This window comes from Hemiscyllium ocellatum, chromosome 23 (genome assembly GCF_020745735.1).
Source record: "Hemiscyllium ocellatum isolate sHemOce1 chromosome 23, sHemOce1.pat.X.cur, whole genome shotgun sequence".
NCBI lineage: Eukaryota > Metazoa > Chordata > Chondrichthyes > Orectolobiformes > Hemiscylliidae > Hemiscyllium > Hemiscyllium ocellatum.
The window spans coordinates 14,665,543-14,681,987 of NC_083423.1; the positions used below are offsets into that span (position 1 = coordinate 14,665,543).

At 44.1% G+C, this 16,445-nt stretch overlaps 1 protein-coding gene across 1 annotated transcript in view; it reads right to left on the reverse strand.

The window, feature by feature from the left end:
• plxna4 (plexin A4) overlaps positions 1 to 16,445 on the reverse strand; it is a 630,201-nt gene that overhangs the window by 114,646 nt on the left and 499,110 nt on the right. The window contains exons 14-17 of the mRNA XM_060842703.1: positions 12,635 to 12,752; positions 10,086 to 10,222; positions 8,254 to 8,418; positions 5,155 to 5,248 (exon numbers count right to left, since the gene is read on the reverse strand). Of these exons, the coding sequence (XP_060698686.1) occupies positions 5,155 to 5,248; positions 8,254 to 8,418; positions 10,086 to 10,222; positions 12,635 to 12,752 (514 nt within the window). The remainder of the gene's footprint in view (positions 1 to 5,154; positions 5,249 to 8,253; positions 8,419 to 10,085; positions 10,223 to 12,634; positions 12,753 to 16,445) is intronic.

Genomic DNA, 16,445 nt, shown 5'->3' on the forward strand with positions numbered 1-16,445 from the left:
GCAAGTCTCTCTGTATTTCCCTCTCAGTTGTCGGTGACAGTGGGAACTTCTCGAACCAGCCCTTTGAATGTTAGCCCAGAGACTGTCAGTGTAGACAGTGATAGGTGAAAGTGAGGACTGCAGATGCTGGACAGTCTACATCAAAACGTGTGGCACTGGAAAAGAACAGCAGGTCAGGCAGCAACCAAGGAGCAGGAGCGTCTACGTTTCAGGTATGATGAGCAAATGCCTGAAATGTCAACTCTCCTGTTCCTTGGATATTGAGAGACAGTGAGAGCCCAGTCAGTCAGGGCCCAGTCAGTGTGAACTCAGATAGGGTGAAGCCAGACAGTGTGGGCCCAGACAGTGTGGGCCCAGACAGTGTGGGCCCAGACAGTGTGGGCCCAGACAGTGTGGGCCCAGACAGTGTGGGCCCAGACAGTGTGGGCCCAGACAGTGTGGGCCCAGACAGTGTGGGCCCAGACAGTGAGGGCCCAGACAGTGAGGGCCCAGACAGTGAGGGCCCAGACAGACAGTGTGAGGCCAGATAGTGTGAGACCAAACAATGTGAACCTAGTGTGGGCCCAGACATTGTGGGCCTAAACAGTGAGGGCCCAGACAGCGTGAACACAGACAGTGCGGGCCTAGACAGTGAGGATCCAGAGAGCGTGGGCCCAGACAGCGTGGGCGCAGACAGCGTGAGGCCAGACAGTGTGAACCTAGTGTGGGCCCAGACATTGTGGGCCTAAACAGTGAGGGCCCAGACAGCGTGAACACAGACAGTGCGGGCCCAGACATTGTGGGCCTAGACAGTGTGGACCCAGAGAGCGTGGGCCCAGACAGGGAGGGCCCAGACAGGGAGGGCCCAGACAGGGAGGGCCTAGATAGTGAAGGCTCAGACAGTGTGAACACAGGCAGTGTGAGCCCAGACATTGTGGGCGCAGACAGTGACGGCACAGTCAGTGACGGCCCAGACAGGGAGGGCCCAGACAGGGAGGGCCCAGACAGGGAGGGCCCAGACAGGGAGGGCCCAGACAGGGAGGAAGAAACGTTGATTCTCCTGTTCCTTTGATGCTGCCTGACCTGCTGCGTTTTTCCAGCAACACATTTTTAAGGTCTGATCTCCAGCATCTGCAGTCCTTACTTTCTCCCAGGCAGTGTGGGCCCAGACAGTGTGAACCCAGACATTTTGGGCCTAGACAGTGAGGGCGCAGACAGTGTGAACCTAGACAGTGAGGGCCCAGACAGTGTGGGCCCAGACAGTGAGGGCCCAGACAGTGTGGGCCCAGACAGTGTGGGCCCAGACAGTGTGGGCCCAGACAGTGTGGGCCCAGACAGTGTGGGCCCAGACAGTGTGGGCCCAGACAGTGAGGGCCCAGACAGTGAGGGCCCAGACAGTGAGGGCCCAGACAGTGAGGGCCCAGACAGTGAGGGCCCAGACAGTGAGGGCCCAGACAGTGAGGGCCCAGACAGTGTGGGCCCAGACAGTGTGGGCCCAGACAGTGTGGGCCCAGACAGTGTGGGCCCAGACAGTGTGGGCCCAGACAGTGTGGGCCCAGACAGTGTGGGCCCAGACAGTGTGGGCCCAGTGTGGGACCACAAAGGGTGGGCCCATACTGCCTTTTTAAAATTTGTTCATGGGAATTTTGGCCAGGTCAGCATTTGCGGCCCATCCTTAATTGCCCAGAGGGCAGCTGAGAGTCAACCATCTCTCATGTAGGCCAGACCAAGTACAGGTGGCAAGTTTCTTTCCTAAAGGATATTAGTAAACCAGATGGGCTTTTCCCAACAAAATTCTCACCATTCGGTGCTCAATTCCAGACTGCCATGGGATTTGAACCCAAGTCCCCAGAACATTACCTGGATCGCTGGAGTAATCTTCTGGCAGTAATAACACTAGGCCAATATTCTCAATTTGGCCAATGACAGAATTACAGCTCAACACGTTTGATGTTCACCATTAACGCCGTCTTTCCAGCACAAATGCATGCAATGGCACTTGGCATTTGGAACTCTTTCCATCCCATGTAACCAAAAGGACACATCGTGAGGGATCACTGACCACTCTGTCTTAGTTTCCACCAGGTGGTGAGAGTTAAAATTCCCCAACTTAGTTTTTGTTTTTTTATGTAGGCCTAGCATTGTTTGTTAAACTCACCATCTAATCACCATATTCTTCATCTTCTACAAAACCTCAATCAAATCTGCTCATAATTTCCACAGCTCAAATGAAATGTCCCAGTAAAAAGTTCTTCGAGTTGGTGGATACGAAACCGAAGATTATACATCTGGGCCTTCATTTGAAACTCAATATTCCCTGCTAGCTGAGATAATCCAAGGAGGACACTGCATTGTCAACATGGTCATATTAACAACCATTTGCATTTACATAGAGTCTTTGACACAGAGTAAAATGTTCCATAGCCGTTCACAAAGGTCTCATTAAAAATACATTTGACAACAAACTCACATGAGGAAATACTAGAATGAGAACCAAGTGTTTGTTTGAAGGTGCAAGCTTTAAGGAGCATCTTAAAAGAGGAAAGATTAGGGAGGGAATTCCAGAGTTTAGGGTTTAGGCAGTTGAATGTTCGTGGTAAAAATGGATTAAATGAGGAAGAGGCCAGAATGCAAGGATCTCAGAAGCTGATTGGCAGTCCTTGTAAAAGATGGCCAGAATGATGAAATGAGAAAAGGTCTTCACTAGTAACAGAGTCAAAATCATCCGACTTAGCCTGAGGCTTATTTGGTCTGTATGGGCCACCAGTGTTGCAACTTAATATGCGAGCTACAGGGAATGCAGGTGTTGGGTAAAAATACTTCAATTGGTAGCCACATGCCTGAGGGATGTATCTTCACATTTGATAAGCGCAGCACCAATAATATTGACATGATAATCCAGCCACCGAGAGAATCATTCAGTGATTCAAGGCCTGCTTCAGACTCTGACAGATGCTAGTCCCAAGAAGGAAGATTTGGCCAATATATTATTTCTGGGATTAAGTTGATGCATTGCTGTAAAAAAGCAGATTCCCTTGTGTAATGAAGCCTCTCACAAAGAAGGGCTGGATGAGAGTGACTAATAATTTTCAGACAGATGCTTGATGAAGAGGAATAAATAAAGAAAGTGGGAGGAATTGGGAGAGCGGGATTAGATTACTTTCATATAAAGGAACACAGGTTAGAATTGATGAGCTGGAATTTTGTGCTACCACTTGATTAACTCAGAACTCATTGCAAAATAGCTTAAAATGTGGCATCTTCTACATTTATCTCAGTGTATCCACTTTTAATTTTCCCCTTTTGGAACTTTTAGCCATGGATTTTTTGCTCGCTCGTGAACATTTTTACTAAACACAGCCTGAATACAGACAGCAGAACTGGCTCGAATTGCTTATTTATTTGTCAAAAAAAGTAAACAACCAGATTTAGCAGTTAAGAATCAAGATTTGAATTTATAATGTAGCTTTCACAACCTTACAATGTTCCAAAGTGCATTGCAGTTAATGGTGTAAAGTAGGAAATTGATATTAATCAATTTGCACACAGCAAGTTCCCACAAACACTAGAATCATAGAATCCCTACAGTGTGGAAACAGGCCATTCAGCCCATCAAGTCCACACTGACCCTCCAGACAGCATTCCATCCAGACCCATTCCCTCGCATCCTAGTCTTGTCATCCTGCATTTCCCATGGCTACTCCATCTAGCCTGCACATTCCTGAACACTATGGGCAATTTAGCATGGCCAATTCATCTAAACTGCACATCTTTGGACTGTGGGAGGAAACCCCTACAGACAAGGGGAGAATGAACAAAATCCACACAGAGAAACAGTTGTTCGAGGATGGAATCAAACCCAGGAACCTGGTGCTGTGAGGCAGCAATGCCAACTACTGTGCTGCCCCACTAATTTGATCATGGCCAGGTTATATTTTATTTAAAAACATGATGCTGGTTGAGAGACAAACATTGGAAAGGATGCTTAGGAAACCTGTCCAGCTGGTCTTCAAAGCAATTCCAAAAGACCTTTTATGTTCACCTGATAGAAGGCAGTGCCTCACTGGCAGTGCAGCATACACACAGCAGATTTTGTTCTCAAATCGATTGAATGGGTCTTGAACCAAAGTTTTTATGTTGGGGGTGTTGTCGTATCCTTATACACTTAATGGTAATGTCCTAGGGAGTGTTGCTGAACAAAGAGACCTTGGAGTGCAGGTTCATAGCTCCTTGAAAGTGGAGTCGCAGGTAGATAGGATAGTGAAGAAGGCGTTTGGTATGCTTTCCTTTATTGGTCAGAGTATTGAGTACAGGAGTTGGGAGGTCATGTTGCGGCTGTACAGGACATTGGTTAGGCCATTGTTGGAATATTGCGTGCAATTCTGGTCTCCTTCCTATCGGAAAGATGTTGTGTATCTTGAAAGGGTTCAGAAAAGATGTTGCCATGGTTGGAGGATCTGAGCTATAGGGAGAGGCTGAACAGGCTAGGGCTGTTTTCCTGGAGCGTCGGAGGCTGAGGGGTGACCTTATAGAGGTTTACAAAATTATGAGGGTCATGGATAGGATAAATAGACAAAGTCTTTTCCCAGGGGTCAGGGAGTCCAGAACTAGGAGGCATAGGTTTAGGGTGAGGGGGGAAAAATATAAGAGACCTAAGGGACAACTTTTTCACGCAAGTGGTACGTGTATGGAATGAACTGCCAGAGGATGTGGTGGAGGCTGGTACAATTGCAACATTTAAGAGGCATTTGGATGGGTATATGAATAGGAAGGATTTGGAGGGATATGGGCCAGGTGCTGGCAAGTGGGACTAGATTGGGTTGGGATATCTGATCGGCATGGATGGGTTGGATGAAAGGGTCTGTTTCCATGCTGTACATCTCTATGAGTCTATGACTCTATTGTTATGTTGTTCTCAGGTTTAGCCACCAAGATTGGAATAATCCATAAACATGTATATTGTGTTACTGAATCTTGGGTTTAAAGCATAAACATATATTATGTACAACTATGGTCACAGTCCACCAACCTTTATGGAACATCAGCTGAAACCTTGTACAGTCCTGACAGTAATGACCACAACACAGGCGAGTATTCTGTACACTGAGGTGAGTTTGACATCTCTCTTTGATAACTAAGTAGCAAGTAACCATCTGAGATGAGGGGAATACGTACATTGATTGTTTCCACACCATTGTGGTTAGCTCGAATCTTAGGATGCTGAATGATGTCCAGGTTTGTTCCCCATACCATCACAGGTGTACTCCCACTGAGAAAGGGAAGGAGGAAAAAAACCTTACATTTGCCATTAATAGACAAACAAATCTTTATTACATTCATTCTCAAAACATATACATCACTAGTAAGGCCAGCATTTAGTGCCCATTCCAGTACACCCTTGAGAATACTTTGGTGGTAAGTAATGTTTTGCGTGGCTACAGTGCATGTAGTGATGGTTGTCCTTCAATGCTGCTGAGTTTGATCCAGTGATGACAAGTGAACATTAAAATCAGGAGGTTGAGTGACCTGGAGGGGTAACTGGAAGTAGCGGTGTTTCAATGAACGTTCTATCCCTGTCCTTCTAGATCGCGGCGGGTAAGGATTTGTGAAACTGCGGGTAAGGATTTGTGAAACTGCCATTAAGGAAGCAATAGCAGACACTGAGATTACAGTCACGTTGGGCTTGTCATCCATGTGACCTCTGTGATTGATAAGCTGGTAAAGAAGGCATATTGCATGCTTGCCTCCATCAGCCAGGACACGGAGTATAAAAGTTTGTAAGTCATGTTCATAGAATCTCTACAATGCAGAGAGACGCCTTTCAGCCCAGTGTTCTGCACCAACAAGCATCCCACCCAGATCCATCCACATTTCTCCTAGCTAATCCATCTAACCTACACTAACCGGAGCATCCAGTGAAAACCCAGGAGAACATGGGGAGAACATGCAAACTCTACACATTGAACCCAGGTACTGTGAGGCCACAGTGCTAACTGTTGCAGCTGTATAACACATTACTTAGGCCCTATTTGGGGTATTGTGAGTAGTTCTGGTTGCCACACTTAATGGTGAGGATTTGGAGAGGTTGCAAAAGAGGTTCACCAGAATGTTGCCAGGATTGGAGGGTATTAACTATACGGAAGGCTGATACGTAACCAGATGGAAGTACATGAGATTATGTGAGCCATACATAGTGTGGATATTCAGAGTCATTTTCCCAGTGTGGAACTGTCAAATACTAAGGGACACAGGTTTAAGGTGAGAGAGGAAAGGTTTAAAGGAAATGAATGAGGCAAGTCATTTTTTTTTATACAGAGGTTGGTAGGTGCCTGGAAGTCATTGCCAAGGGAGGTGGTAGAAGCAGATGCAATAGCAACATTTAAAAGGCATTTAGACAGATACAGGGAACAGAGGGAAATGGACCGTATACAGGCAGATGGGATTAGTTTAGAATGGCATCATGATTGGCACAGACATGATGGCCAAAAGGCCTATTCTTGCCTTGTACTATTTTACGATCTATGTAACACTGAAAACAGAACACACTTCCACTCCATCCTCAGTACAGGACGATTTCAAACCTTTATAAACCAGCCCAGCCTCTATTACCAGACTCCATTTCCCTACCATGATCAGAGTCTAGGGACAAAGGAAGATCATTAGACATAATAATTTAGGGAAAAAGTGAGGTCTGCAGATGCTGGAGATCAGAGCTGAAAATGTGTTGCTGGAAAAGCGCAGCAGGTCAGGCAGCATCCAAGGAACAGGAAATTTGACGTTTCGGGCATAAGCCCTTCATCAGGAACCATCGAATCTCCTGTTCCTTGGATGCTGCCTGACCTGCTGCGCTTTTCCAGCAACACGTTTTCAGCCATAATAATTTAGGGAAACAACAGATGGCTGTCTTAACATGACATCAAATTACATGGAGGTAGGCCATCGATACTGGGGAACTTTCTTTTGACAGTTGTGACTTAAGGTCTCAAGTTGCAAAAGCTTACTGAAGCCACTGTGGATGTCATCCAGTCGCTGAGACATCCTGGATTGTTACATTTCAGTGGTACAAGCAAAGCCCTTGACATTGTGAGGCAGCCCGTCACGGTCAGAGAGAGGGGAATTACACAGAGGAACAGTTGAAAGCTTGGTACAAGAAACCCTGATGAAGCAGTTGTCAAGACCCAGTGAGATTCACTGGCATTTGAATGTAATTAGGAATGAAACTTCAGTTTGAGAAGATAAAGGACAGATAGCGTGCAGTTAATTTACAAAAATTATTACAAAGGTATCAAGAGCCAAAAATCTGAAGTATCTTGACAGAGAGGGATGGGAAGAAAGAGTAAACAGATGAGGTTGAGAAACAGGAAGGAAATTAAAAATTGATGACACAGTTATAAAGAGATAAATATCTTTTGGTTGTGTCTTTAGTTTGGGACTATTTAGAAGCATGCTGATGAATTTATAATCTTTTTACGCAAATTCTTTATTTACAGATCTTTCGATCCATTCCTTTCACATAAGCTTCTGCGACCGACACATATGACTCAGACATCATCATTATGTTTGCTTCTGATGTCAATCCCATTACTCAGCAGATGTTGGAATGGACAGGGAGAGAATGAGAGAGGCAGAAAGACGTGGGAAGGGAGAGAGAGAGGAAAAAGGTAGGGAAAGGAACAGGCAGAAAGAAGGGGAGGGAAAGAGAGGAGGAGAGAGAGGGGGGACGGGACAAAAAGAGGCAAAGACAAGGGGAGGGAAGGAGGAAGAGAGAAAGAGGTGGGGATAAGGGATGGATGGGGAGAGAGGGAGGGATGGGGAGAGGGGGAGAGAGGGATGGGGAGAGGGAGAGAGGGATGCGGAGAGAGGGAGGGAAGGATGGGGAGATAGGGAGGGAAGGATGGGGAGATAGGGAGGGAAGGATGGGGAGATAGGGAGGGAAGGATGGGGAGATAGGGAGGGAAGGATGGGGAGATAGGGAGGGGGGATGGCAAAAAAAGGATAGAGAGGGTGACAGGGTAGGATAGGGAGGAAGGGGCAAGAGAGAAGTGGAGTGAGAAGGAAAAGGAAAGAAACAAAGGGGAAAAAGAGAAACTGACTGACAATGATTACTTAACATCCTTGCCCATCTATTAGTCTATCATACTGACAAAGGATTATACCCATTAAACAGTCAGTTCTCTTTACAGATGATGGTAACTATATTTTCCATTTCTATTTCAGACTCTCCATTTTTTCAGTGATTCTGTCAGTGGATACACACTGGTGGGCTTTATTTACCTGACTATACTCCACTCTGGTTCAATCTTCACGATGGTGGGATCGTCTACATACTCAAATAATAGTTCCTTCTCAATTCTCGCCTTGTCTACCCCAACCACCACGGTGAAGTTCCCTTTGCGTGGTGCAGAGGTGGAGTTACAAATAATTCCTCCAGTGAACCTCCTGTTAGGCAGAGAAACAGGAACACTGTCAAAAAACAGCAGCAATCTGCATTGACATTGAACCTTTAATGCAGTAAAATGACTCAAGGCATTGTGCAGGAGTATTATCAACTGAAACAAAATCAAACACCATCAAGCCTCATGTTAGCATAGACTTGATGGGCCAAAGGACCTGTAACTATGGCTCATAAGGAGATATTAGGACAAATGTCTTAAAGCATGGGGTTTAAGGAGAGCGAGGTAGAGAAGCTGATTTGTTTTGGCAGGGAATGCAAGAAAAGTAGACTTTTGCAGCTGTAGTTATGGCAACCAATGGTGGAATGATTAAAATCAGGGAGGTTAGGAGGCCAAAATTGGAGGAACACAGAAATGTGGGAAGGTTGTAAGATTGAAGGAAAGCACAGCTGTAGCAAGGGGTGAGGCTGTTGAAGAATTTGTAAACAATGGTGAGGTTGTTAAAATTGAGATTAAAACTACAGTGAGAGCTCCATTTACAGCACTTAATAACAGCTTACCCCATCATCTGAGGAAGAGACATTCTTTCCTACAATTCTCCACCTCAAGATCAATTAGTCACAAATGATTAAAGAATAGATTGGAAAGTCTGTCACAAAAAGGGGCCATATATTCCTTCAAAGTATAATTTATTGTACAATAATGAGCATACATGTATATATCTCACACTTTCACACACATGCACACTCACACTCATACATTCACATTTATACTTGCTCTGCATGTAGGTTTGCTCACTGAGCTGGAGGGTTATTTCCAGATGTTTTTGTCACCCTACTAGGTAGCATCTTCAGTAAGCCTCTGGGCGAAGCACAGCTGCTGATTCCTGGTTTTTATTTATATGTTTGGGTTTCTTTGGGTCGGTGATGTCATTTCCTGTGGTGATGTCATTTCCTGTTCTTTTTCTCAGGGGGTGGTACATGGGGTCTAACTCAATGTGATTATTGATAGAGTTCTGGTTGGAATGGATTGCTTCTAGGGATTCTCATGCATGCCTCTGTTTGGCTTGTCCTAGGATGGATGTGTTGTCCCGTTGAAATGGTGTCCTTCCTTATCTTATGTAAGGATACTAGTGAGAGAGGATCATGTTGTTTTATAGCTAGTTGATGTTCATGTACCCTGGTGGCTAGTTTTCTGCCTGCTTGTCCAATGTAGTGTTTGGTACAATCCAACCAGAAACACATCACTAAACACATCCAGTTAGACCTCATCTACCACACCCTGAGAAAAAGAACAGGAAATGGCATAACCACAGGAAATGACATCACCAACCAAAGAAACCCAAACATATAAATAGAAAGCATGAATCAGCAGCAGTGCTTCGCCTGGAGGCCCACTGAAGATGTTACCAGTAGGGTGATGAAACATCTGGAAATGAACCTTCCAGCTCAGCGAGCAAACCTACATCCAGAACCTCAACCTGAGCTACAAATCTTCTCATGAACACTTGCTCTGTTTTGCACACACACACACTCCCACACCCATACCCCCCTGCACCAACACACACACACATTTCAGCAAAAGGTAATATTCTCCATAATTTTGAACCAAATTTAATTATGTTTGCCTACTATCAAATAAATTGCAAATAAATTTAATGCTTCAACAACCTTAGGACTGGCTAATTTTTGTTTCTTCACCGATAGTCCATACCTGTCAAACACACAAGGCTGTTCTTCAAACATCACTGAGACATCGCTTCCAGCATCCAGGTTTCTGCCCAGAATAGTAACCATTGTTCCCCCAGACACTGGGCCTTTGCTCGGTGCCAGGTTGGTTAGGGTTGGGAGCTGAAATAAATTCAACTCAATATTATACAGGCAAAAGGTGCAATCAACATATTTATGCAGTAGGTACTCACATACTGAGATACAATAAAATAAATAGCTGCTTCAAAGACTGAATGTAATGGGCTGGGTGAGCATGAGAGAATGGAACAGGTAAAATGAGAATAGACTTCAATCACATTAGCCTGGGTCACTCCATGTTCATTCTTATTCTTATCGATAGATACTTTACAGCAGTATTCCAGTATTATATTTCCAATTGGATTTATTTTCGTAATAGTTTTAATCATTAGGTTGTTCCTTTTAAAACAAGGAATATTTGCCTTTGATATTCATCAGCGAAGGCCAAATGAACCATATTGGTGAAATCTGGGCCTGGCTCTAATGCAGCCCATCATGGCAGGAAAAATGGGGGCTGTACTAGCTTAAAGAATGGGAGACATCACATATCAGTCTCCCAATGACAGGGAAACCTTCCACAGTTAAGATTGGAGATGGGAATTGGCTCTTTGGGTGGCGGGGGTGCAGGGTGCCTGGCTCATAATGGGTTCTCGATTAGGATCATTATTAAGTCTCTGGTACTAATTATCACTGAACCAACCAGAAATTAGTGACCATTCAGGGACTGTAAGCAAGTGGCACAATCTTCTGGCTGATTGGTTAAACTCATGTCATTTGCATTAAGTTCAAGCCCTGGTTTCCTATGCACAACTTCATGAACCCTCATGGGGGGGGGTCACATATGCATCACTGGTTGGTTAGCTCAGGTGGTTGGACGACTGGTTTTGTGATATAAAGTGACACAATAGCACAGGTTCACTTCCCACACAGGCTGAGATTATTCTGAAGGTCCTACCTTTTCAGGCTCTCCCCTTATCTGAGGCATGGTGACCCTCAGGTTAAACCACCACCAGTCATCTCTCTTTAATGAGAGAGCAGCTCTATGATCCTTTGGGACTATAGAAAGTTGACTGGATTTGAATTCTTATCACTGCACATTGTTCCATTAGAACGGATAAATTGAAGATCAGATTTTTAAGCTTATCAGTCACTCCTGTAATGACTGAGTTGTGACTTAATGGAAGTTCACAAGATCAGTTCTGTCATATGCACAGTTTTGTTTTAACACATTCTTCATGGGAAAATTCCTTTATGTTTGATTTTCACACATTCATTCAATGCTGGAGAGTAACATCGTGTTGGACCCTGGTCATCACAATAGCTTATTGGTAGAGAGTTGGCTAATGGATTCCATTCAGTTTCCCGCAGACTGAGGGTCAACTGTCCCCATTTGTCTCCAGTATCTTAACCAAAGGCCTGGGAATTGAGGTTCCACCCGTTTTCACCTCCTCAGGATACACAGGGTTCGGCAAGACCAGCAAGGCAGTGGAACAGAGGCAAAGCCTGAAAGTAATAAAGCTAAACGCAAAACTGTGTTGGCAAAACCCCAGGGATATGGAGGCCTCCTCACCAAGCCCAGTAGAAGAGGTAAAGACCAGAAAGACACTGATGATCCTTCTTCCATAACCTCAGCATACCCAAAATCCCTTCACAGTCCACAAAGCATGCGCACTTTGGTTATTGATGTAGGAAATATGCCATTCAAGTTGCCCATAAACAGCCCATAAATATGATATAATGAGAAACTGTTTTTAGTGAAGGTAATTGAAGGGTAAGTATCGAGCAAACAGTGCGGAAGAACTCACCAGCTCTTTCTTGAAATAATATCATGGAATTTTATACAATGAGAAAATGGTGCAGTGGCTCAGTGGTTAGGCACTAATGCCTCACATCGCCAATGATGTAGATGTGACTCCAGCCTTGGGGGGATATTTGTCTGGAGTTTGCATGTTCTCCCCTTGTCGGCATGGGTTTCTTCTGGATGCTCCAGTTTCCTCCCACAGTTCAAACATGTTAGGTGGATTGGCCATACTAAATCGCCCTGTAGTGTACTGGGATATGCAAGCTAGATGGATTAACTATGGTAAATATGGGGATACAGGGATAGGGTGAGACACTCTTCAGATGGTCGGTGCAGACTTGATGGGATGAATGGCCTCTATATGCACTATAGGGGTGCTATGATTCCAAGGCAGATGGGAACTTGGCTGAACATCTTATCTAAAAGCCGAGTAGTGGCAATGCACCATCACCTCAGTAATGCACTGGTGTGCCAGCCTCAATTCCCCGGAAGTGGCACTTGAAGCCAAACCTTCTGATGCAAAGGTGAGAACGTCACCATTAAGCCACAGCTAACACCTGACAGTTAGAAGGAGGCATATCGACTCATCAACTTCCTCTTAGTATAATTTCATTTCAACTCAAAGTGGACAATCTGTAGGCAGGGAGGCCCAGCGTGTTACATTGTGCGTCACATGGAAGCAACCCCCCTCCTCCAGATCTCAGCTCACTCACCACAAAGCTGTAGAGCTGTGTCGACTTTGCCATGAACTCCTGCTTACACTCTTCCACACAGACCTCCACAAAGCCAGTGTGCTGATTATGTCGGGCCACCCCCATCTGACACGTGATCCTTTTGAGAAAACAGAGGCTGAATTAACACTGTTCAGACTATGACTTGCATATCACAGTACCCCAATCACACAGAACAACACTCAAGGTCCAAATGAGTGACAAGGAGAAGAACATAAATAAGCTGAGAGTTTGGATACAATTCTTTGCAAATAAAGGCTGGGAAATACTAATTTCATGTATCACTGACCTGAAACATTAGCTGCCTTTCTCTCTACACAGATGCTGTCTATCCTATCAGGACTTTCAGCTCTCTTTTTTATTTCGGATTTTCAGTATCAACAGTAATTTGCTTTTGAGATGATTAATTTCCTCTTTTTTTAATGTATCTACAGAAATATCAGCTTTTAAACACTTTTTTAAAAAATTCTAATTAGATGATTTAGAATGGAGCATTACCAAGACAAAACTTCAAGCAACTTGCAAAGAAAATGCTTCATTCCTCTCTCACCTTGTTTTATATTTTTGGTTCTTTCAATCATTAAGGCAGATCAGAGTTTGATTTGTGTTTCAAAATCCATACTGCTTGATTTATTGTCTGATTATTTTTAATTTGATGGGTCTCAGTTCTGCACTGGCTGATCTCATCTGTGTAATTGTGCATTCATCCTGTTCACAAAATGGCAGGGTTCTTGGAGTTATCACAATACTCCAGTTTCCATTGACTTGCTTGATGAAGGGAAAGCGTGTTCCTCCTATAAGGGCAGGGGATAAGGAGGATAGGAAATCTGGGGATTTTCACACATGCCCCCAATGGCAGTCCAAGTTAGAGGCAGAACAGAAGATCTCCCCTCCTCGTTTGGAAAAATGCAGTTGTGCTGTTAGTGTGCTGACTGGTTTACCATAATCTTGTGACCTCGACCTCTGCTATAAGGCCCTCTCTATACAGTTTGTGGCTGTAAACATACAACACTTGGAAGTGCTGTCAGAGGAAGGTGGGTGAAAATGGGGGGATTTTCAGAGCTGTAAGAGAGGCAGCTACTGAAAGGAAGAGCAGGAAGTGAAAAAACAACTTTGAATTACAGAGCAAGTCAAAATTGATGAATTCCTCTACTCCCTTCAGTTATGGAAATGAAAAATATTTCAGAAAGAATTGATCTTTTTTCTCTTCTCCACAGCAAAACTATAAAAAGGCTATCAAATTAATTTTAATTAAGAGCAACAAACCTGCTATCTTTGCAAACATGAGAGAAACAAGCTCTCTCATAGCCTAGAGCTTATCGAGGAAGAGCAAAACAGACTGTAGAGATTTCAAAAGCTTTGAAGACTCACTTTGAACCCCATAATAATGTTACATATCATCAGTAGGTGCTCAATGTCAGAAATTAGGGAAGAGGTAGATAATGGATCAATACATGACCGTACTGATGCCTGTACCTGATCATACAGATATGTGTAGCTGTTTCCTGAGAGGTCAGATTATCTCAGGGATAGGGTTATCTTAGGCACAAGACGAGCCCTCCTGGGGAAGGGTTTTTGCCTGAAGCATCTGCAGTACTCACTTCTACTTAGGCACAAGACAGTCTGTCGTGAAGGTATGTCAACTGAGAATGCACAACCTTCCTCTCAAAGAAGCCATCAACATATGAAGAAGTCCCGAGGTCATCCATCAACAGTTAGAGTATTTTAATGGGAGAACAGATTAAGCTTTGCAGTATACTGAGAAACATTCAAAGTCACATGGAAACAACAGAGTGGGAAAACATGAAAAAGAGCCAGCAGAAAGATAATGGATGGATATCAAACAATAATCAGTCAGAATACAGAAAAGGGGTGGAGGTCTTGGTGTTGTGGTGCAGTCATAACAACCTCTCAATGTTGTTAACAAAAGAACTGATCATTGACTTTAGGAAGGAAGAAGGAGAGCATGTCCCCATCTACATCAACAAGGTTGGAGTGGAAAGGGTCAAGAGTATCAAGTTCCTCAAAATGACAATAACTGACAACCTGTCCTGGACCTCCTACATAGTTGCGATGGTCAAGAAAGCACAACAACATCTCTTCTTCCTCAGGCAGCTCAGGAAATTTGGCAGATCTGTAAGGACCCTCATCAACTATTACAGATGCACCACAGAAAGTATTGTATCTGGATGCATAACAGCCTGGTATGGCAACCGCTCTGTTCAGGACTGCAAGAAACTACAGTAGGTGGTGTGCACAGCCTATGAAGACAACCTTCCATACATGGACTCCATTTATACTTCTTGTTGCTGCGGAAAGGCTGCCAACATCATCAAAGACTCCTCCCACCCTGGTAATGCTCTCTTCCAACCTCCTCCATCAGGCAGAAGAAACAGAGCTTGAACACACACACCAAGAGAGTCAACAGCATCTTTCCTGCCATTTTCAGACTTCTGATTGGACTCTCTTACAGCAAATAATGTTGATCTTGTTTCACCCACCTCCTGTGCTGTGTAACCTGGATGCCTTGCTCTGTCTAAGCACCCTATGATGTGTACGTCACTGTTTGCTGTGATCTGCCTGTACTGCTCGCAAACAAAACTTTTCACTGTACTTAGGTACACGTGACTGCAATAACTCAAATCCAATCAAAGGTTGTTTGGAGGATGTAGATGTTGCAGAGGTCACAAAACTTGGGGAAAGTTGACAATAATAAAAAGCTGAATCAATTTGCAAGCAAGTGCTTAGCTAGAAAGAAGCAAAACAAGTTTGTAAAGATGGTGTTAGAGAGATATCCACTGACAATTCTGACAAAAGCACTTTACACCCTACAACAAGTTGGCATTGTCAGGTCTGAAGGTGCTAAATGGTTCGTGACTGCTAGACTGCTAGAAGGATGACTGCAGAAGGAGAGCATGAACTGAATGTGAAATGATAGATAGGCACCACTACTTTGAGCAGCATTGTGCTGATCTGTAGAAAACAGCTGAAGGTGGTGACACAAGTGAAGCCAAAGAAGGAAGGTTGGAGCAAAATGATGGAATAATACTGATGCCAAGAGGACAATTTAGACAGAGTCCAAAGCAGAATGAAGATCTGGAGTTCTAATGAACTGTACACATAAACCCATAGGATCTTAGTCAAGCTTTAAAGTGATCTCAATACCCCACGCCAACCACTGAAGAGATACGGCCACAAGAAATGCCTTTACTACACTTGACAGGAAGGATGATTGCTAGCAAGTAGAGCTGGATGAAAACAATGGTTTTCTAACAACTTTCTGGATGTTATCTAAGAGATACAGATAGCTGTACATGCCATTTCGCATTTCTACTGCTCCAGAATATAGGCAGCACCAGTTAGTCAGTTGCCTTCACAGAGTGGAAGCCATTGTGCATAGTCAGCGAGTCAATGGATGTGGAGATACAATTGAAGAAGCCATTGCAGACCCAATCTGGTGCAACTGTGAGAAAGAGCTCACCAGATGAGCCGGAGGTTGAAGAGGAATAAGATGTAATCGATAATCCCTGAAAACAAGTGCCCAAACCATACACTGGCAGGGAAAAGAACTTCACAGACATGCTGACAAAGTGAGAGCTATATCAGGGATGCAGCAACAAATCGATGTGAAAGCAGCACAAGGATTTATTAGATTGTGAATTACTTAGCAAAGTTCTTGCCTCATCTGTTATTAGAATGTGATCCTCTCACTGAAGTGGTATTGGTGGAAAGAATAAGTTACAACTTTCACGAGAATCAAAACAATTAGCAACAACCTCACCAGACATATGGC